We start from the raw sequence: 22,320 nt of genomic DNA on the forward strand, positions 1-22,320 counted from the left end.
CTCAGTCAGTTACCGGCTGAGCTTGGGCATAGCTGCTAGTAATTGGCTGGCCAGACAGGGCCAGGAGGGGACCAGAAGGAGATGAATTGGCGCTGCAGTGAGGCTAGCAAGGGACTGGGCTAGGTAAATAACATAGCAACCTAGTATTTACTGCCAGTATGCAACAGTATACTTATTTTGACATATTTTGGCAGGTTGGCAACAGATCCCACCAATAATTTGGGGAAATAGGATGTGAACCTAGCCTGTGACAAGATTTTACCCTATTTAACTGGTGGCAGCAGATTGTGTAGGGTAAAATAATGTTTCCTAACATGTCAGTGTAAGGACCCGAAGGGTTAATCTGCACTGAGAGCTTTTGTTTGGTCTGGTTTCTATGGTTACACCTGTCTGCTGAGACTGGTCAGCTTACCTTGATCAGAGCACCTGTTCTGGCTCCTATATAAGCTGGCAGTCTGCTCTCACACCTTGCCTGCTAAAGAGCTCTGTGTACTCCTAGCTAGCATTTAAATTGAATCTGTTATATTGAATCTGTTATAAGGTCATTTTGACCTTTTGGCTCCGCTCTCTGATTCTTCTCCTGGCTCTGTGAATTGGCTTATCTGAAACCTCTTGGTATCGACTCGGACTGTGGGCAGCGACTTATTGTGTGCATGTTTAGTTAGTTTGAGTGATTCCATTCTGTTTCCCAACCTCCATCTGCATTATAGTTTATTATTTCTACTGGACTGCCCTCACTTATTGTAAGTAGGGACCATCACTGTGGTTATGGACCCGGTACCAAGGGTGGGTATGTAAGTAGGCAGGGATAGGGGGAGTGAGCGAGAATAGTGTGCACTCCATCCCTGCCCATAAGTGACATTCAGGAGCACTGTGACTACTTCAGGCGGCCTCATGCTCCGATGTCTACTTGGGCTTTATTAGCTTAGGACATGGGACACTTTTACAACTACTTTTCTACACTAAAGTATGCTCAGGAAGACATCCAGACATGGTAAAAAAAAATACCTCAAATTATCATCCAAGGTATGGCTGAAGTAGACTTTTAAAGCTCTACTGAGCGATGTGTACAGCTTCACAAGCCTATTTTATGTGACAGATGCACTTTAAAGAGGACCTGTTGACTTTCCTGGCATGTTTGTTTTAGTGAATATTTACCTTCCCCATAAATATCAAAAGCATTCTTCCCTTATATTGTTTTTCCTCATGAAAATGTATTAATTAATTGACACCTGTCAACTGACAGCAGAGCATGTGGTTTCCTTATCTCCTTTTTGCATGACAAATATAGATCCCCCTAGGAAAAAGGGTGCCTTCTTAAAACTTAGCTTTTACTGTATTATGTTAAAATAACACCAAAGTAAACAAAAATGTGGATACCCAATAGAGAAATAATATATACATATGTGTACGATAAATTGTCCACCTATGATAAGTCAACTGTTCACTGGTCCGCTAACAATGGGCAATAATACTTTAAGGGGTCAAACAAATGTACATCACTACTTAGTGGCAGTGACTACATAAATGCATAATGAGATTGCACCATACAAATATCATACAACATTCCCAATCCCGACGCGTTTCTGCATGCATATGAATAGAGTATTTATAACGCCTGCTTCCTCAGGGGAAACATGGAGGGACATGTGTTGGCACGAATACCATATGTTATATGGCATAATTGAACACTCAGATAGTATATTAATGTCAGAATGGTATATCAATGTAAAATGAACCCCTCACACACATATATATATATATATATATATATATATATATATATAGTAGTTTAGAACCGTAGCACCACATATTCTCTCCCTGGGGTACAAAGTTATCATGCATATTCATGGATCTGTAAAAGAAACAGAGGGAAATACCACCTTTTAGTTATCCTGCTTACCCCTCATATGATATATAGGGAGCCTTAAGGTATCGGCGCTACCTAAAGTGAGAACATACCATGGATGGACTAGTTAGATAATACAACGAGAACTTAGCTGCTGCTCTAAGTTATATCTATATGTAGAGAATACTTAGAAGTACTCAGACACTATAGTGGCAGCATTCCCGGTGCGTTTGCCCGGGACTGCGCGCTAGTGAGCGCCCCGGCGTGTCTTACATCACGTGAGCGCACCAGTATTTGCCTATAGCTCCGTCCCCAGTGATGCCACACTGAGGAAGAGCCTACTTACAGGATGATGTAGCACCCGTCTGTTAGCCCATTACAAGCGTGGGCGCAAACATGACTGAAACTTATAAAAGCTCAGATTTTAGACCAGCCTTCTCAAGTAGTATATATAATGTAGGTAGTGGACCATTCCATTATTTAGCAAAGTCAGTGACTGGCCTGAAAAACCCTATATTAAAGTCTGTGTAACCTCTAGACATGGGAATGATAAGTTACCAACCAGTGTAGATGTCATACTCATTATAGATAATTTCAGAGTGTAGGGTTAATCCCTAAAGCTAGACAAATAAATATTCCAGACTGATAGTATATTAATATATATATGAATTCGGGTAGAAAAACAGACATGGTGCACATCTACAATCTTGTATAATGATCTGACTTCTTCTCAGCATAATATCAAAAACTAACAGGTTGTTAGTATACATTTTTGATCAAAAAGTACAAGCCCACTCGCCACGTCAAGGCCACCTATTTAGAGTGGGTCCCTAACGTCCCTAGCATAAAATGGCGCAGCACCGGGCGGCGACCACCACCGCCGCGACACCAATGCCCACAGGGGGGAACGACCCACCGGCAGAGCAGCCCCAATGCCACTCAAACCAGTTTATTATCTCCAGTAATAGAATTGGCATAAATAATGCCGGTTAATGTGAGGACCTATCTCAAGGCCCCCACATTGCGACAAACTCTAGCTTGTATTTATCCTCATAAAATTATACAGTTACAGTAATAGAGACTAGTATAAAATAAAATAAATTATGAATTAAGTATATTAGTAGTAAGTAGTAACCTAGTTCCAGTAGGGGATATACCTCCCGGCAATTAATTAATAGGTATGTAAAACCTGGCAACCATATAGTAACTAGAATATGTAGTGTTCAAAGCAAAGGGGACCAGTATTCATAGAAATGGTGCAAAACAAAGTTGCTCATTTAGTCCCCTCAGGGCCAGACTTTGCAGGTAGTATATCCACCTAAATTCTTTCTGCAAGAGCACCTTGTCGATATCCCCTCCCCGGTGTGTGGGAACAACCTGTTCAACTCCCATGAACTTGATCTGTTTAATGTCACCTTGGTGGTGCATGTTTATGTGCAAGGCAACAGGTGTATCCCTACCATTATGGATATCTCCAAGGTGCTCCAACACTCTTACGCAACTCTCGGGTGGTTTTACCTACATAATATTTCTCGCAGGTGCACATGGCCACATATACCACTCCCCTAGTGCTACTATTGATAAAGTGATTAACTGTCTCCCCGTACAGGGGTCTATCACATACTTAGTTTTTAGAACATTTTCACATGCTTTACAGTGTCCGCATTTATTGCAGCCTCGGGCTCGTGCTGCACTAAGCCATGTGCTTGTAGATTTAGAGGTCAGGTGACTGTGTGTAAGGGTATCTCGGAGGCTCTTTCCCCTTCTGTATGTTATTGCTGGTGAAGTGCCTATAACATCAGCTAGGTCTGGGTCAAGCTTGAGTATATCCCAATGTCTGGAAATTATTTGTCTAATTTCCCTTGTGTAGGCATCAAACGTACTGATAATTCTCATTGGTTGTGGAGTAATTTCCTTACGTTTAAGTATGAGGAGTTGTGTTCTATCCTGTGCCAATGCAAAGTTGTATGCTTGTCTAAGAACTGCATCGGGGTACCCATGCTGGTGAAATGGTTCTCTTAAATCTCTGGCTTAGCGGAATTCCTGAGTATTTGAGCAGTTCCTTCTGAGGCGGAGGTACTGCCCCTTGGTATCACCTTATCGTACACATATGTACAGTACAGACCAAAAGTTTGGACACACCTTCTCATTCAAAGAGTTTTCTTTATTTTCATGACAATGAAAATTGTAGATTCACACTGAAAGCATCAAAACTATGAATTAACACATGTGGAATTGTAGACGTAACAAAAAAGTGTGAAACAACTGAAAATATGTCATATCCTGGGTGGAAAGTGTCCCCAAGTGCAGTCACAAAAACCATTAAGAGCTACAAAGAAACTGGCTCACATGCGGAGTGCCCCATGAATGGAAGACCAAGAGTCACCTCTGCTGCGGAGGATAAGTTCATCCGAGTCACCAGCCTCAGAAATCACAGGTTAACAGCAGCTCAGATCAGATTAGAGACCAGGTCAATGCCACACAGAGTTCTAGCAGCAGACACATCTCTAGAACAACTGTTAAGAGAAGACTGTGTGAATCAGGCCTTCATGGTAGAATATCTGCTAGGAAACCACTGCTAAGGACAGGCAACAAGCAGAAGAGACTTGTTTGGGCTAAAGGACACAAGGAATGGACATTAGACCAGTGGAAATCTGTGCGGTCTGATGAGTCCAAATTTGAGATCTTTGGTTCCAACCACCTTGTCTTTGTACAACACAGAAAAGGTGAACGGATGGACTCTACATGCCTGGTTCCCACCGGGAAGCATGGAGGAGGAGGTGTGATGGTGTGGGGGTGCTTTGCTGGTTACACTGTTGGGGATTTATTCAAAATTGAAGGCATGCTGAACCAGCATGGCTACCACAGCATCTTGCAGCGGCATGCTATTCCATCCGGTTTGCGTTAAGTTGGACCATCATTTATTTATACAACAGGACAATGACCCCCAAACACACCTCCAGGCTTTTTAAGGGCTATTTGACCAAGATGGAGAGTGATGGGGTGCTGTGCCAGATGACCTGGCCTCCACAGTCACCAGACCTGAACCCAATGAAGGCAAAAGGGCCAACAAGTGCTAAGCATCTCTGGGAACTCCTTCAAGACTGTTGGAAGACCATTTCAGGTGACTACCTCTTGAAGCTCATCAAGAGAATGCCAAGAGTGTGCAAAGCAGTAATCAAAGCAAAAGGTGGCTACTTTGAAGAACCTAGAATATGACATATTTTCAGTTGTTTCACACTTTTTTGTTATGTCTATAATTTCACATGTGTTAATTCATAATTTTGATGCCTTCAGTGTGAATCTACAATTTTTCATAGTCATGAAAAAAAGAGAAAAAACTCTTTGAATGAGAAGGTGTGTCCAAACTTTTTGTCTGTACTGTATATATTATTTCTCTATTGGGTATCCACGTTTTTGTTTACTTTGGTGTTATTTTAACGTAATACAGTAAAAGATAAGTTTTAAAAACGCACCCTTTCTCCTAGGGGGATCTATATTTGTTTATCATTTATTAAAGGAGCTATATTATTATATTTGTTGGCATACGTGTAGCCGATATACTCTATACACGATATCTCTTCTTTTTGCATGGTGTACGGCTGCATATTGTAATATTTTTTTTTCAGCTGTAATTTTTTTTATGACAAAGCAAAGTAAACAACAGCCAAAGGTATGTCAGGCTTAGTACCTAGGCAAACAAAAGCCTGGGAAGGAACAGGTAGAGAAACTGCAAGTCCAATGAATTTAGCAGAGTAACATCGCAACCAGTACGAAAGAAGGCACTAATATGGAAAGACACGTAGGGTCACCGTATGTGAAGTAGATAGAAATGAGCAATCAGAAGACACAGAAGACTGATAACACGGAAGACTGACAACGCAGAAGACAAAGACCAAAGAGGGCGGGGTGGGGGGGTAGGTATCAGGGAGGTTGCTGATCAGATAAGCGATTTCAAGGTTCCCAAACAGATGAGAACAGAGCAATTGTATTATTCAAGGAGGCAGTGAGCAACTCTAGGGATCAGATCTCCCGCACCCCGACAAGGAGGTTGAACATTGACAGGGGAGAAACCGTCTTCCAGTACTTAGCGATCAAAGTCTTGGCAGCAAGGAGAATGTGGAAGAGCAGCCTAACTTGCCTTTTGCCCAGGGAGGTAGGAGATAAGTGTAGAAGATAGATCTGGAAACATAGGGCAGAGAGGTAGACCCTTACTGGGAGAGTTTTAAAGTAATAGAGTAGCTTAGGGAGGATCGTCATCTTAACTGCACGTTGTAATTCAACATAGCTTATAGAGATGTCACAAACTAAGCTCTGCTACACTGACAAACTTCCGTTTTGCTGTGTTTGTAGTACACAGTGTGGTTGCGTGTAATGTCCAGCATTATATAATTCTAACCTTAATATGTTCCTTTAGAAGCTGTGCAGAGGGCCGGGAAGCTAATATTTAATGTTGATTTAGAGCCAATTCACAGCATGGTTAATTGGCAGAGATGGGAATGAAAATTTATCATGCATCATTTAACAAAATCTTTATATGACATTTTTTGCATCATTTGCTGTCCTTATTGGATTACATTATGGTCAATGATTATACCTATGTAAATGGTGAAAAATATGTAAATGTAAACTTGAAATGTGAAGTAGTATTACTTAAAGGCTTTCTGACTGCAAGGTCTCCTATACTAACCTCCTAGTTCAAAAAAGTATGTTTGGTGAATGGGGGCATTCTCTAGCCCCTAACTGCACCGATATACCTGTCCGGCAGGTTCAGTAAGAACTCCAACTAATTAAATCTGCATAAACTTCCTCAGCAGTGTTGTGGCTACTATGTGTTGTGAGATCAGCTGAGGAGGATTATGTGTCTTTATGTGGGGGCATTATCGAGCCTGCCAGGCAGATGTAGTAGTGCACTAAGGGGCTAGGGAACGCCCTAGTGCACCAATCATACTCATTTGCAAATTAATATTTTTGCCCATATCTCCTAAAAGGTGGAATGTAGAAAAAAAATAAAAATACCTTTGCAATAACCATCACCCTCCCCATTACCCAGTACTAGCAGGTTAGTACTTTATTACATATATTAATGGTTTAAATTAGGGATCGATCGATATCGATTATATAGGGCCGATACTGATACCGATAATCTGTGGAGGTTAGGGCCGATAGCCGATAACTTATACCGATATTCTGGTATAAGTTATCGGCTATTTAACACCCCCCGACACCGCTGCAGATCATTGATTTAAAGCGGGCGCTTTAAATCAATGAGCTGCAGCGGCTTTTGCGGTGCCATAGGCCGCCGCCGCCACCTGCTTCTCTCCCCCTGCCTTTCCGGGGGTCCTCCTGAGTCCTATCACCACCACTGTCCAAGGTAATTGCCGATACCGATAACGCCCAAAATCGTGAATATCGGCCGATAATATCGGCCAAACCAATAATTGGTCGATCCCTAGTTTAAATCATTTAAGTCTTAGTCTTAGTTTGCACTATGTTTTCATAATACAGCTAAGGCTTAGAAAGTACATAGTTATTGCTTACTACAAATAAATGTTTACTGCTACATCAGGATACAACATTATACAATAGATTCAATGAGACCACAGTCTTTAATATTCTTGGTTTTTCATGAGCACCTGACCTAGACTATTCCAATAATGCATCACACGCTGTCCACTGAAATTCGGGGTTAGTGGCTTTAGTAAAGACTTTTACATGATATTTCCTGTTTAAAACACTGTAAAGTTGATGGTATTTTCTTGTAGTGAACACAATAATGACATTTTATAAAGAGCAAGAAATGATAGAAGAGGTCAACAGATCACTGGTTGTAAGCCACCTCTGTCCAGCCAGATCCACCACATTCTATAGACCTGTTGGCTGATCACGTTTTTTATACAGGGCTGACAATCATTGTATGTCAGAAGCCTCTCTCTCAGAATAATGGAACTTGGTGGCTACACAAATAATGGGCAATGCAGCCGTTCAGCCCCAATAATGGCACTGAGTATATGATCCTTTTTTAACAACCGCTAATTCACTTGCTATGTAGTTTAACATCACTCAGATGGCAATTATTTGACCTAGGAAAACAGTAACAAAGTAAATATGGCTGAAAAAGACCTATATCTGCCCAGTTGAAAGTATTACCCCGCAGTGTTGATCCAGAGGAAAGCAATATTGCCCATTGTAGAAGTCAGTTTTCCTTCTGACTGCAAATCTAGGAATGAGGATGAGTTACTAGATGAACAACTCTTCTTCAGAGTCTGTATAGATATTGTTTTAAATTTAGACTTGGTGCTCTTGTAATTGTTACAGTCTTGGGTGCAAATAGATCAGGAAGGGAGAGATCACATTACACAGTATCGTATGTGTGATCTGACTAGTGATTTCTACAGTGATACAACTATGTTTTTTATTTTGTGTTTAAAGGGGTACTCCGCCCCTAGACATCTTATCCCCTATCCAAAGGATAGGGCATAAGATGTCAGATCACTGGGGTCCCGCCGCTGGGGACCACTGGGATCTCGGCTGCAGCACCCACCTGTTGCGGCTTCCGGAAACGACGAAGGCTCCAGCTCCCGACCACGGTGACGTGAGATCGTGATGTCACGACTCCGCCCCGTGTGAAGTCATGCCCAGCCCCTCAATGCACAAGTCTGTGACGGCATAGACTTGCATTGAGGGGGTGGGGTGTGACGTCACACGGGGCGGAGTTGTGACATCATGATCTCACTTCACCGTGGTCATGAGGCGTTAGGATGAGAGCCTCCAGCGCTGCCAGAAGCCGCAACAGGTGGGTGCTGCAGCCCCAACTGCGGCACCCCCGTGATCTGACAACTTATCCTCTATCCTCTCGATAGGGGATAAGATGTCTAGGGGCGGAGTAAAAAAAAACATGTCAAACATAACAAAAAGGAATATTCATATAGACACAATAAAACCCCTTTAAAAAAGGGTACAAAACCCATCAGGACTGGTCCCAAAATAATCTCCCCCTTTAATGTGGGGAGATTATTTTGGGACCAGTCGTGATAGGGTTTGTACCCTTTTTTAAGGGATTTTATTGTGTCTATATGAATATTCCGTTTTATGTTTGACATGTTTTTTTTATATTTCTATTTGATCAGTATGTGGGGTTGATCTGTCAAATAAGTGTTCCTAAGCCTCTAAAGTGAAGGATCAGATCCTTGCTCCCTCTCCCATCCCTATTCTTGCTTTACTTTCTGCTGAAAGACAAGTTCTGTCTTTAAATCTCGTTCCTGCGCTGTAATAAAAATTGGGTGCATGTGGGAGAATTGAAAAAGGTTCCAGGTTCCAGCTTACCGTAAATTAACATGGGACAGGCATGGGGGCGGTGAGGAGGTGTTTCAGCCCTCAGAACTTCGGGGACACTGATGGAGATGGAGGCACTCCTGTTTGGAACATATCAGGGGCTTGGGAACACTTTTTTGACACTTGACACCGGATAACAAAAGCATTTTTTTACATTATGTAAACACAGGCAGATATATGAAGGGTACCATGTGTCTACTTGTCCTAACCACTATCTAACAGTGTCACCAGTATAGAATGTGAATTGCAGATGACAGATTCCCTTTCATTCTTGACATGTTGTTGTTTCTTAAGGGCTGAAGTTGGCACATACTGGTCTGAGATGCATTCACATATGTCTAGCAATCCAGTGTAGTTGTGTAAGATAAAAAAAAAAAATGTTTATCTAGTTAGTGTACAGGTCTGACACCATGCCCATAGGTCTAGCACAAAGCTTCTTCTGAACCTATGAAGTGAGGTGTGCATCGGGTGCAATGTAGGGCTGGGCGGTATGGCCAAATATGTGTTTCGCAGTATTTTTGTAACTTATGGCGTTTCCACAGTGTATAACGCTATTTCCCCCCCCCCCCCCCCCCCAAAAAAAAAAATTATTAGCCCAGCGCTGTGCTGTCCCCATCGGGGTACTACTCACGTCACCCGCAAGCGCTGCCTCCTCGTCCTCCTGTTTGTTGCCGGCGCTGACACTCTATACTGTATCCCTATGCCTGGGCTGCAAATGGTAAACAAAAATAAACTTTAACACATGTTCCTACATTGGCCTTACACTCTTGCTGGGGACGTGAACGTCGGAGAGCCGTCAGCCTATCACTGGTCGCAGCGATGTTCCGCCTCCCCGGTGATAGGCTGAGCCCACTGTCATGTAAGGAGCCGGCTTCTTACATGACAGTGGGCTCAACCTATCACCGGCCGAGGCGGAACATCGCTGTGGCCGGTGATAGCCTGACGGCTTTCCGACGTTCCATTCCCTTGGAAGCTGGTCCGGAATGACGGGGAAGGTGAGTTAAAGTTTATTTTGTTTACCTTATGCAGCCCGGGCATAGGGATACAGTATAGAGCAGTGGTCTTCAACCTACGGACATCTGGAGGTTGAAGACCACTGGTACAGAGTGTCAGCGCTGGCGGCCGCAACAAACAAGAGGGCTGCCCTTGCAGGTGACATATGTGAGTAGTACCCCGATGGGGAAAGCGCTGGGCTGGGCTAAAAAAAATTTTTGGGGGGAGGGGGGGACAGCACAGTGCTGATTCATTCATTCCCGAGGGGGAGCGGCCAAACCAGTAGTGCGGGATGGGTTAAAATTCATATCGTGCAGCACAAAAATGTCGGTATTTGGTATGAACCGGTATACCGCCCAGCCTTAGTGCAATGTATTCAACTTCTTGCATCTGACTTTCCCATCTGGGGCTGTCCAGATCATTGGGTTTATGGAAACTCAACCTGGGCAAATAGAGCAATGTATGGTATTGCTCTTCTTCTTTTCTGCTTGTCTTGTAAATGATTTTGTATACTTTCTTATCAGAAGCAGTAGGAGGCGAGAGAAAACTGTATTTATATATTGTCGTCTTAACATAAGCAGTAGACTGCAGATTATCTAAAATGTGGCTGGCTATCAAGCTTTCTTTAAAATACTCAGTATCTGGAGTTTGTATATCTCTTTACTGTTTTGACTTTACAAGTTAAACTATGCAACTGGAAAATAATAAACCAGCATGACACTTACTTTTGCAATTACAGTACTATAAATGTATTTGGAGTACCTGTAGGTGTTAAATAAAAGCCAGCCGCAGCGACAGATTGTTAGTTCAGTGGTGTGAAGCTTCCCCACAGCAAAAGTGAACAAACTCCTGAAATCCATGTTAAGCATCGACAAATTAGAGGCGACGATTCTCCGGAGCGCCCATCAGAGGCCTTGTTTAGCTACCACCATGTGGCCTGGTAACTCAATACCATTTTATTCTCGTGGTGTTACAAAGAGAAACCTCTTAAGATCACAAGTAGAGGTTTGTATGATCATTTATTTATAGATAAGGCTACAAAACAGTATCGCAGTATCACAATATGTGTGTGTTAGGACTGTTCTTATAAGCAACACTTACTGACTAACAAGAAACATTGATTCCAACTTGGAGTATCTTCAAACCTTTTGAGAAAATGTTAAAAGCAAAATATCCAGAAAATAGGCCACTTTGTAACATGAACATAGGAGAAAAAAGTCATCCAGCGCATTTCAGGCCACTATTTATCATAGTCTGATGAGGGAGGTAACTGGGTGAAACTGTATATACCCCATGTCCCACTTCTCTACTGTGGCCTCAAAAGCTACATCTCTTGTAATACACAACACATTGTATTAAAATCCAACATAACAGAGAGCCAAACAATCACATCTCATTGTTTGAGGTCTGGTAGTGAAGTATAAGTTTGGTCATTTTGAATTGTAGTAGTGGACAAAAATATCTTTCTAGTGAGTTTGGCTTTTAAGATGTTCTTGTTACTATTTAAAGGGGAACTGGTGCCAGAAAGGTAAACAGATCTGTAAATGATATTAAATAGTAGAAAAGAACAAACTCGGCACTGCTTCCTTAATTGTTAGCACCTGACATCCAATGCCTCTGCTGGCTCAACCACGTCTGATGGTGCTCACTGGTAATAGCAAAGTCCAATGCAAACAATCCGTAGAAAAGAGAAAAGAAAACCAGGGCAACTCACCAAATACGTAAACTTCAAGCTTCTTTATTGATCCATGAAGGGTATAAACAGTGCAAGACACGGGTGGACAAACAACAGGGGGACGTTCGTTCGGGCCCCGAACGAACGTCCCCCTGTTGTTTGTCCACCCGTGTCTTGCACTGTTTATACCCTTCATGGATCAATAAAGAAGCTTGAAGTTTACGTATTTGGTGAGTTGCCCTGGTTTTCTTTTCTCTTTTCTACGGATTAGATCTGTAAATGACTTCCATTTAAAAATTTCAATTCTGCCAGTACTTAGCAGTTGTATGCTACAGAGGAAATTCTATTCTTTTTTTATTTTTTTGTCTTGTCCACAGTGCTTTCTGCTGACACCTCTGTCCGTATCAGGAACTGTTCAGAGCAGCATAGGTTTGCTATGGGGATTTTCTCCTGCTCTGGCCAGTTCCTGATACGGGCATCATGTGTCAGCAGAGAGCACTGTGGACAACACAAAAAAAATGTCAAAAAGGAAAGAATTTCCTCTGTAGCAAACAGCTACTAATAAATACTGGAAGGGTAAATATTTTTTGAATAGAAGTAATTTACAAATCTGTTTAACTTTTTGACACCAGTTGATTAAAAAAATAATAATTTCCACCGCAGTACCCCTTTAATCTATAATCTTACCAACAATGCCGTCTTTTATTCTGTAATCCCTGTATACCATCCAAATAGTTTTTTTTTTTCCATAGGCCTAACCTATAAGATTCTGCCAAGAATGTCTTTAAGATTATCCCATGCTGCATTGATTCTCCTGAATGGCCTACTATTATTGAAACCAGCAAGTTCTTCAACCTCTTCTAAAGGGGCTGTCCATAAGGTTGACATAAAAATAATAAAAAACAAAATAAAGTTGTATTTACCTTTTGTCAATCCTCCAAAACTGCTGTCTACATGGTGCTTGGTCTGCAAGGAGTAGTGGTTTCATAGCAGTTACCAGTCTCACCCATTGATTGGCTAGGTCAGCGTATCTTGCATTTTAAAACAGTCAGGACGGATGAAAATGTTTTGTGTAGATAAAGGATGACATAAGCGTCTTCTCTTTTGGAGGACCAAAGGAATTTTAGTTTTACTGACTTAGAAAATCTATGGTGTTTTTGGAGCTTACCAAGGTTAGACACTCCAAGGTCCTGTTCATACAAATTGTACAATGACATTAAAATTATTGAAATTCAACATACCCAATCCAACTTTTGGGTTTTATGGCCACGGTTTAGGGAAAAAAAAAATCATCAGCTAGAACAATGAATGTGATGCCACATGCAAATGCCAAGGATCTGCCCTACTGAATGACAATGGGGGAAGATTTTATGTGGATCCGCATTATATTTGTGGCATATCTGCAGCAAAAATCTACTTGTCATTTGAACATCATTTGTTGGCTGATCCTGATTTAAAGGGGTACTCTCGTGGAAAACTTTTTTTTTTTTTAAATCAACTGGTGCCAGAAAGTTAAACAGATTTGTAAATCACTTCTATCAAAAAATCTTAATCCTTCCAGTACTTTTTAGGGGCTGTATACTAAAGAGAAATCCAAAAAAGAAATGCATTTCCTCTGATGTCATGACCACAGTTCTCTCTGCTGACCTCTGCTCTCCATTTTAGGAACCGTCCAGAGCAGGAGAAAATCCCCATAGCAAATATATGCTGCTCTGGACAGTTCCTAAAATGGACAGCAGAGGTCAGCAGAGAGCACTGTGGTCATGACATCAGAGGAAATGTATTTCTTTTTTGGATTTCTCTTTAGTATACAGCCCCTAAAAAGTACTGGAAGGATTGAGATTTTTTAATAGAAGTGTTTTACAAATCTGTTTAACTTTCTGGCACCAGTTTATTTAAAAAAAAGAAAAAAGGTTTTCCACGGGAGTACCCCTTTAAGCTGCATCCAACCTTATCCACTGTGTATGGCAATTTTACTGATTGTATAGAGATGGACTCTATCAAGTAAAGGTGCTTTACATTGGATGGTTAGCGACTGCTAAAGAAATTCTTGATGCTGTATAAACTGAAAATTATTATAATATATCTACAAGAAATAATTACTTTGATTGGTCTCCAATATCAGTAGTCAAATACCCATCTCTTATTACATTTCTTGAGAGCCATGTGTCTGTTTGATAGCTGAGCCCTAAGCAACAAAACCTAATTAGGTCGACTAAATTTGGGTTCACTCAGGGACACCAAGCCTGATGAAGATACTATTGCCTCTATAAACTCACAGAAAACTTGTTTTAGTGCAGAATGTATATGCCGCTATTGATGCAGTTGCTCATGTTTTCATTTTCTTTCTAAAAAATAGGAACGGTTACCATAATTTGTTATTATTATCATTATCGTAGACCAGTCAAAGGCTGTTCGGGCTTGCTGAGAGTTGTAGTTTTGCAACAGCATGAGGCACGCTGGTTGGTTTGTTGACTATATTCCTTTTTGTTGTGCCCTAAAGGGGTTTTCTGATTTAAATACAAAACAAATGACAGTCTACTATTGGTGTAAAATAAAATACAGAATACCCCCCTTGCTAAGTCCAAGAGTTCTGGTCCACCCTTATCACTTCTGTTTATTTACCCAGATGACGCATCATTAGAGTAAGCAAACAAAGGTATCCGGGACAGATCAGATCACCTGCATGGGAACTGGCAAGGTGAGTATAGTGTATTTTGTAAATACTTTTTAAAATTTTGTAAATTTTATGTCGTTTTTATTTAAATCCTTGTCTTGTGAATTGCTGATGCAATAGGACTGGCTTCTGTGGTGATCAGAAATTTTCCGCTCCCCAGTTTGTGCAGCCCTGGCTTAGGTTATTTACCAACAATAACAAGTTTTCGTTACCGGTGACAAAGGTTGTCACACAATAGCTAAGTGAATAGATATAGTTTATTTAAGTTATAATAACAAATACAAGCAGCAATCTAAAAAAAATTCCAAGGGGCACACGGGCACAGGCAGGGGTAGCCTTAGGTGTGAACACTTGTTCACCCCTTAAATTTCCAACTCACAGGCATGCTAAAGCATATGTTAAAGCACAACTTCAATGTTGGTGCGGCGGCAGGATAACTATTAGAACTCCTGGCAACTCTGTAAGATATGAGTGGGATATCAAAATGCTGAATAAAGGGGTTGTCCAGGGTGAAAAAAAACTGACTGGGGCAGTGTAATGAAAAGCACTGCCACTCCTTGTCTTCATTTACTATCACTACTTCCCGATTCATGTTGACACATTGTCCCTGTATAGAAAGTACCCCGCTCGACCAATCATTGGCCACAGGAGTGTTCCGCCTCAGTCAGTGATTGGTTGAGGACTTCACGCTTGTGTGTCACCAGGAACCAAAAACTAACATTGGTGCTGCAGGGGATTGGGATAGGTGAGTATTCCATCTTGCTTATTCTTGCACTTCTCCCCGATACACATAAAAAATGATTTACCCCCGGACCACCCCCTTTAACACTTGTACAAACACCTGTGCTATTGCAGTGCACACAGACATTCATTGTTTTCAATGGATGTTGACAGGTGTCCAAAAAGTGAGCCTTACGGGACGTCTCTCAAATTGAGAAACAAGACGTCAGCATAGGATAGTCAGATAAGATAAGACACACACCCTTCCTCTTCCACCAGGTCGTTGTCTCATGTTTGTCTCCCCTTGTGAGTCCTGTCTACCGAATAACCCCACCTTCTTTCTATTCTCCCATTTGCCCCACACACCTCATCCTTAGACCCATTCTGTCCAGCTCCGCATCTACTTGGATTCCTCCCCCCCTTACCTCTTTCACATTCCCGCTCCCTCTCTCCTCTCCCCCCCCCCCCACCTTTCTGTCCTCATTTTCCCTCTCTTTACCTCTTCTTCACCCTGTCTTCTACAACTCTCTCTTCTTCTTTGAATCACATGCTAATTCTCTGATTGGATGACAGGCCCTGTACCTATGGCTTCTATCATAATGTCTCTGCGTAGACAATGCCTGTATGTTTTACTATGGACCTGTTGACCCCACGATGTTATTGCCTGGGTGGCGTTGACACCCACCTCATGTTACTGTTTATATACTGTTTCATTTTCTTAAAACAAAAATAAAGAATTGATTTTAAAAAAAAAGACACACACAGCTTTTTTTTCTTAGTCCCCTTTTCCTATAGTGGAAAGCAATTGTGCAAAAGTGTCCATCTCTTCTCCAAGACACTGCACCAGAATCATTGTCATTCCCAGCAGTCACCTCCATTCAGAGATTTATGAGATTTCTACTCAAAACCCTTTTTCAGGCTTTTTAGGGATTTTTTTCAACTCAAAATAGATCCCGCAGAGTTGACTGCATAGTTTACAGCAATTGACAGATGGAAATCAGTCAGACTTGGGGAGTTCTCTAAAAATAACCATCTGTATTATTACACATACAGTCAGTGACGTAGAGTTTTGGAATCCTGCATACAAAACGCCTACACTAAACGATAGCAGGACAACAGGCGAGCCAGAGAGAAGCCTGTGCTGCGGAATGAATGCTTGTGGGAAAGAAAGCTAGTGATTTTTATTTGTATTGTGTCCTTTCCTGGATACGGCCAGTATAAAGCAGAACATAGAGCCTGGAGATCATGTACATTTCTTCTGACTCTTGAAGAACATGAATAATTTACTGTGCACTGTTTTTTTCTTTGGAGGCTTGAATTGTGTGTGAATAATCAAAAAAAAAATTTAATAAAAAAAAAAACACCTCTCTAATATAAATTCTTATTCCTCTTTTTTTTTACAGTGTGAGTACATAATTCCAGAACAGTGTTAGGTCTCATTCAAATCAAATTTTACAGAAGGCTTTTGATATACCGTATATACTCGAGTAAAAGCCGACCCGAATATAAGCCGATGCCCCTAATTTTACCCCAAAAACCCAGGAAAAGTTATTGACTCGACTATAAGCCTAGGGTGGGAAATACATCATCCCCCATGTCATCATCCCCCCTGTCATCATCCAGACCCCCGTCATTAACACCCCCGTCATCATCACCCTGTCATTAACACCCCCGTCATCATCCCCCCCCCCCTTCATCATCACCGCCTGTCAATCCCTTCATCAGTGGTCTTCAACCTGCGGACCTCCAGATGTTGCAAAATTAAAACTCCCAGCATGCTCGGACAGCCATCGGCTGTCCGGGCATGCTGGAAGTTGTAGTTTTGAAACCTCTGGAGGTCCGCAGGTTGAAGACCGCTGCGGCTTTCGTCATCATCCAGAATCCCCTTTAGTTTTCTACTCACCTCCCCTCGATGGGAAGGAAGGGGGAGCTGGTCCGGGCCATCTGTGCTGCAGGGACCGTCCGGTGGGTAGGGTTAGTCGTTCCGGGCTGTCCATTTTCACCGGGAGGCCCTCTTCTCCGCTCCGGGCAGGCCCCGGACTAGTGACGTTGCCTTGACGAAGACGCACAGGGATGTTTATGCGCAGAGATGTCTGCTGCGCACGGACGTCCCTGTGCGTCGTTGTCAAGGCAACGTCACTACGCGGAGAGTTTAGAGTATAAGCCCAGGAGGGGCGTTTTCAGCATGAAAAATCGTGCAGAAAAACTCTGCTTATATTGGAGTATATACGGTAGTTCAGAAATTTGGCTGAATGGCATGCCTTCATATAACACATGTACTTGCGTCGGATCCATTAATTCCAGTAGACAGTCTAAAGGAGTCTAAAGGAGTCTAAAAGTAAATATGTTCCATCCATCTCTCAGTAAATACTATTTCTTTGCGGGCTTCAAGTGAATACACTGTGGTATATGTCTGCATACCACTCAGCTGGTTTTCCACTATACCACTACAATAGCATTGGAACAGATGTGAACAAGGCCCTAAAATCACTTAATGCAGCAGGTTTCTGTTTATCATGACATATTTCATATGAAGAAATACGTATCCCTATACTATACTCTCCTGTTTAAAGGTAGCATACTATGGGAACAAATCTGCTGCACAATTTCTACTCCTTCTAGGAGAAAGAGCTTCGTTTCATACACACAGGACTCCAATGGGGTGAAAATCAATTCTGATTATGTAACGATCACACAATGGCACTAAATAACAACAAGATCCCAGAAAGTCAGTGGGCAAATCCGTATGGTCTAAATTCCCTTGGGGAGTAATCCCCTAAGGCAGTGTTTTCCAACAAGGGTGCCTCCAGCTGTTGCAAAACTACAACTGCTGGGAGATGTATTTTTACAAAAGCTGGACCACCCTGGTTGGAAAACACTGTCCTAAGGGGACTGAAGCCCACTAACTTAATCCCTCACCCTTTAAAAATAACACTTGCATTAAACTTTTTCTACTAAACAGTAGTGTAAAATGGTGTAAAAATGTGTTAAATGGGCACTATCATTTGCAAAAACTTTTTATATAATGTAGAAAATGATATTTTATGTATATTTGTAATATACTTTGGTTAACTAAAAATGCTGTCTTGGGTGAAAAAATGATTTCTTGTCCCTGCAGCTATTGCCTTTGTGGCTGGGACAAAATACAGGAAGTGTAGGTGGACAAGCAGGGCTCTGTGCACCGAGGACAAGCAGGGCTCTGTACACCGAGGGCAAGCAGGGCTCTGTACACCGAGGATAAGCAGGGCTCTGTACACCGAGGACAAGCAGGGCTCTGCACACCGAGGACAAGCAAGGCTCTGTACACCGAGGACAAGCAGGGCTCTGTACACTGAGGACAAGCAGGGCTCTGTACACTGAGGACAAGCAGGGCTCTGTACACTGAGGACAAGCAGGGCTCTGTACACTGAGGTCAAACAGTGCTCTGTGCAGTGAGGACAAAAAGTGCTCTGTGCAGTGAGGACAAGCAGGGCTCTGTACAGTAAGGACAAGCAGGGCTCTGTACACTGAGGACAAGCAGGGCTCTGTACACTGAGGACAAGCAGGGCTCTGTACACTGAGGACAAGCAGGGCTCTGTGGACTGAGGACAAGCAGGGCTCTGTACAGTAAGGACAAGCAGGGCTCTGTGCAGTGAGGACAAGCAGGGCTCTGTACACCGAAGACAAGCAGGGCTCTGTACACCGAGGACAAGCAGGGCTCTGTACACCGAGGATAAGCAGGGCTCTGTACACCGAGGACAAGCAGGGCTCTGTACACCGAGGACAAGCAAGGCTCTGTACACTGAGGACAAGCAGGGCTCTGTACACTGAGGTCAAACAGTGCTCTGTACACTGAGGTCAAACAGTGCTCTGTGCAGTGAGGACAAGCAGGGCTCTGTACACTGAGGACAAGCAGGGCTCTGTACACTGAGGACAAGCAGGGCTCTGTACACTGAGGACAAGCAGGGCTCTGTGGACTGAGGACAAGCAGGGCTCTGTACACTGAGGACAAGCAGGGCTCTGTACACTGAGGACAAGCAGGGCTCTGTACACTGAAGACAAGCAGGGCTCTGTGGACTGAGGACAAGCAGGGCTCTGTACACCGAGGACAAGCAGGGCTCTGTACACCGAGGACAAGCAGGGCTCTGTACACCGAGGACAAGCAGGGCTCTGTTCACTGAGGACAAGCAAGGCTCTGTACACTGAGGACAAGCAGGGCTCTGTACACTGAGGTCAAACAGTGCTCTGTGCAGTGAGGACAAGCAGGGCTCTGTACAGTAAGGACAAGCAGGGCTCTGTACACTGAGGACAAGCAGGGCTCTGTACACTGAGGACAAGCAGGGCTCTGTACACTGAGGACAAGCAGGGCTCTGTACACTGAGGACAAGCAGGGCTCTGTGGACTGAGGACAAGCAGGGCTCTGTACACTGAGGACAAGCAGGGCTCTGTACACTGAGGACAAGCAGGGCTCTGTACACCGAGGACAAGCAGGGCTCTGTACACCGAGGACAAGCAGGGCTCTGTACACCGAGGACAAGCAGGGCTCTGTACACCGAGGACAAGCAGGGCTCTGTACACCGAGGACAAGCAGGGCTCTGTACACTGAGGACAAGCAGGGCTCTGTACACTGAGGACAAGCAGGGCTCTGTACACTGAGGACAAGCAGGGCTCTGTTTAGAGCCCTGCCCTTCCAGTCATGACTTCCTGATTTTTTCCCCAAAAAATATACACATTTTTTAACCAATGTATATAGCAAATATACTTATAATGTTATTATATATATTATATGAATCTTTTTTTTTGCAAATGACAGGTATGATTTAAAAACCCAGCAGGTCCACTAATTTAACTCAATTTATAAGAGAGACTCTCAATAAGTTTCAGTAACACGGTGGCTCCATGGGTAGCTACTGTTGCCTTGCAACTAGGGGTCCTGGGTTTTAAATCCTACCAAGGACAACAACTGCAATAAGTCTGTATGTTCTCCCAGCATTTGAGCGGGTTTCCCTCGGGTGCTCCAGTTTCCTCCCAAACTTCCATAACATACTGATAGGTGAATTTAGTATGTGAGCACCATTGGGGACAGGGACCAATTTCAGTGTACAGCGCTGTAGAATATGTGTGTGCTATATAAATAAAGAATTATTATTATTAACTTTGCCTTTAAAGGGGTACTCCGGTGGAAAACTTTTTTTTTTTATCAACTGGTGCCAGAAAGATAAACAGATTTGTAAATTACTTCTATTAAAAAATCTTAATCCTTCCAGTACTTATTAGCTGCTTAATGCTACAGAGGAAATTCTTTTCTTTTTGGAACACAGAGCTCTCTGCTGACATCACTCACACAGTGCTCTCTGCTGACATCTCTGTCCATTTTAAGAACTGTCCATAGTAAGTTTTCCACCGAGGTACCCCTTTGAAGGCAAAGTTAATAATAATAATAATTCTTTATTTATATAGCACACACATATTCTACAGTGCTGTACACTCAAATTGGTCCCTGTCCCCATTAGTGCTCACATACTAAATTCACCTATCAGTATGTTTTGGAAGTTTGGGAGGAAACTGGAGCACCCGAGGGAAACCCGCTCAAAGTTAGTGGGCTTTAGTCCCACACAGGTACACCTATTGTTTCAGTTACAGTATAGCTATGGGACCAGGAGCCTGAAAATCCACAATAAAGGTTTCTATTGATTGGTCACAAGAAAAATCTATATGAAAATATATGTGAAGAATGTAAAACTTTTGCTTAAATGGGCACTGTCAGATACAAAAACTTTTTATAGGTTGTAAAGCATGTATAACCAATTGGTTTTGCAATTGCTTTCATTAGAAAATTGTCAGTATTTCATACTGAAAAAGCCAGTCAAACAACTGCCCCCCCGCTGCCTGCTTGGACACATACTAGTCCTGCTGTGTCCATGCGTCATGGACACACTTCCTTGATTGACAGCTGTGAGCATGGGGCTCATAGCTGGAGTAAAAATCCTCCCACTGTCAGCTTGTGTCCCGCTACTGTCAGTGAGGACAAGCTGGGAGTTGTAGTTTTGCTAATGCTAGGGGAGATGTGAGCAGACAGCATACTGAGGGAGGGGGCGGAGACCTGCACAGTGAGGCCACACCCCCTCCCTTTGAGAGGAATTTAGACTAGTGAGCTAAATTAAAAGTGTAATAAAAAATAAATAAAGGTGCTAGACACATAAAAATTAGATGTACATGGTCGATTAGGTATTGAGTCATATATTTTAAAAAAAAGTTTTTGTTGGATCTGACGGGTACGCTTTAAGCAGGGAATGAGCTAAAAATTTTATATGTCCACTAAGTTAAGGAAAGTTAAAGGGGTAGTCCACTGCTCAGCATTTGGAACAAACTATTCCAAACGCTTGAGCCGGCGCCGGGAGCTCGTGGCGTCATAGCCCCACCCCCTCATACTGTCGTGCCCCTCCCCCTCAATGTAAGTCTATGGGAGGGGGCGTGACGCCCCTCCCATAGACTTACATTGAGGGGGTGGGGCGTGACATCATGAGGGGGCGGGGCTATTACGTCACATGCTCCCGGCTCCAGCGTTCGGAACAGTTTGTTCCAAACGCTAAGCAGCGGAGTACCCCTTTAAATAGAGGAATTGGTCTACAGAAATGACAGAAAAGGGTAGAGAAAACTGCATACGGATTTATATGGCTCCATATGTAATTATCCATGGATGAACAAGTTCTGGACAGCAAACATCCCCTACAAATAGGACATTGTGGTGCGAGCCCTTGGTATTCTTACAGCAATTATCTAGTTAAAGGTTCATACATGGATCTTATACAGTTTCCTATATTTCCAGTTGCTCACTGTGTTACATAATACTCCTACTGCAATCTACAATTCACCATGTCATGTGTGTTTCGCTTTCAACATAAAAACCACAGGACACATTATGGAGGAGTCTGAATTTCAGTTACAAAGGACATGATGTGCCGGGTTTGCTTTTTCCTAGGATGGAGGAAATCGGTTGTTTTCACATTTTCCTTCTTAATTTTTAAGTAAAGAAATATATAATAACTTTTGTGACTAGAAATGAGTCTATAAACAATAGAAGACATCAGA

General features: G+C 42.6%; 1 protein-coding gene across 3 annotated transcripts in view; it reads left to right on the top strand.

Annotated features, from left to right (window-relative positions):
* The window catches only part of PLCL2 (phospholipase C like 2), a 208,145-nt gene that overhangs the window by 71,357 nt on the left and 114,468 nt on the right, over positions 1–22,320 (top strand). The window contains exon 2 of one of the 3 annotated variants that reach the window (XM_056519929.1): positions 14,482–14,553. The exons of the other annotated variants lie outside the window; for them this stretch is intronic. Coding sequence (XP_056375904.1) covers positions 14,539–14,553 — 15 coding nt within the window. The 5' untranslated portion in view covers positions 14,482–14,538. The remainder of the gene's footprint in view (positions 1–14,481; positions 14,554–22,320) is intronic. 3 annotated transcript variants of the gene reach the window in all.

This window comes from Hyla sarda, chromosome 5 (genome assembly GCF_029499605.1).
Source record: "Hyla sarda isolate aHylSar1 chromosome 5, aHylSar1.hap1, whole genome shotgun sequence".
Taxonomy (NCBI): domain Eukaryota; kingdom Metazoa; phylum Chordata; class Amphibia; order Anura; family Hylidae; genus Hyla; species Hyla sarda.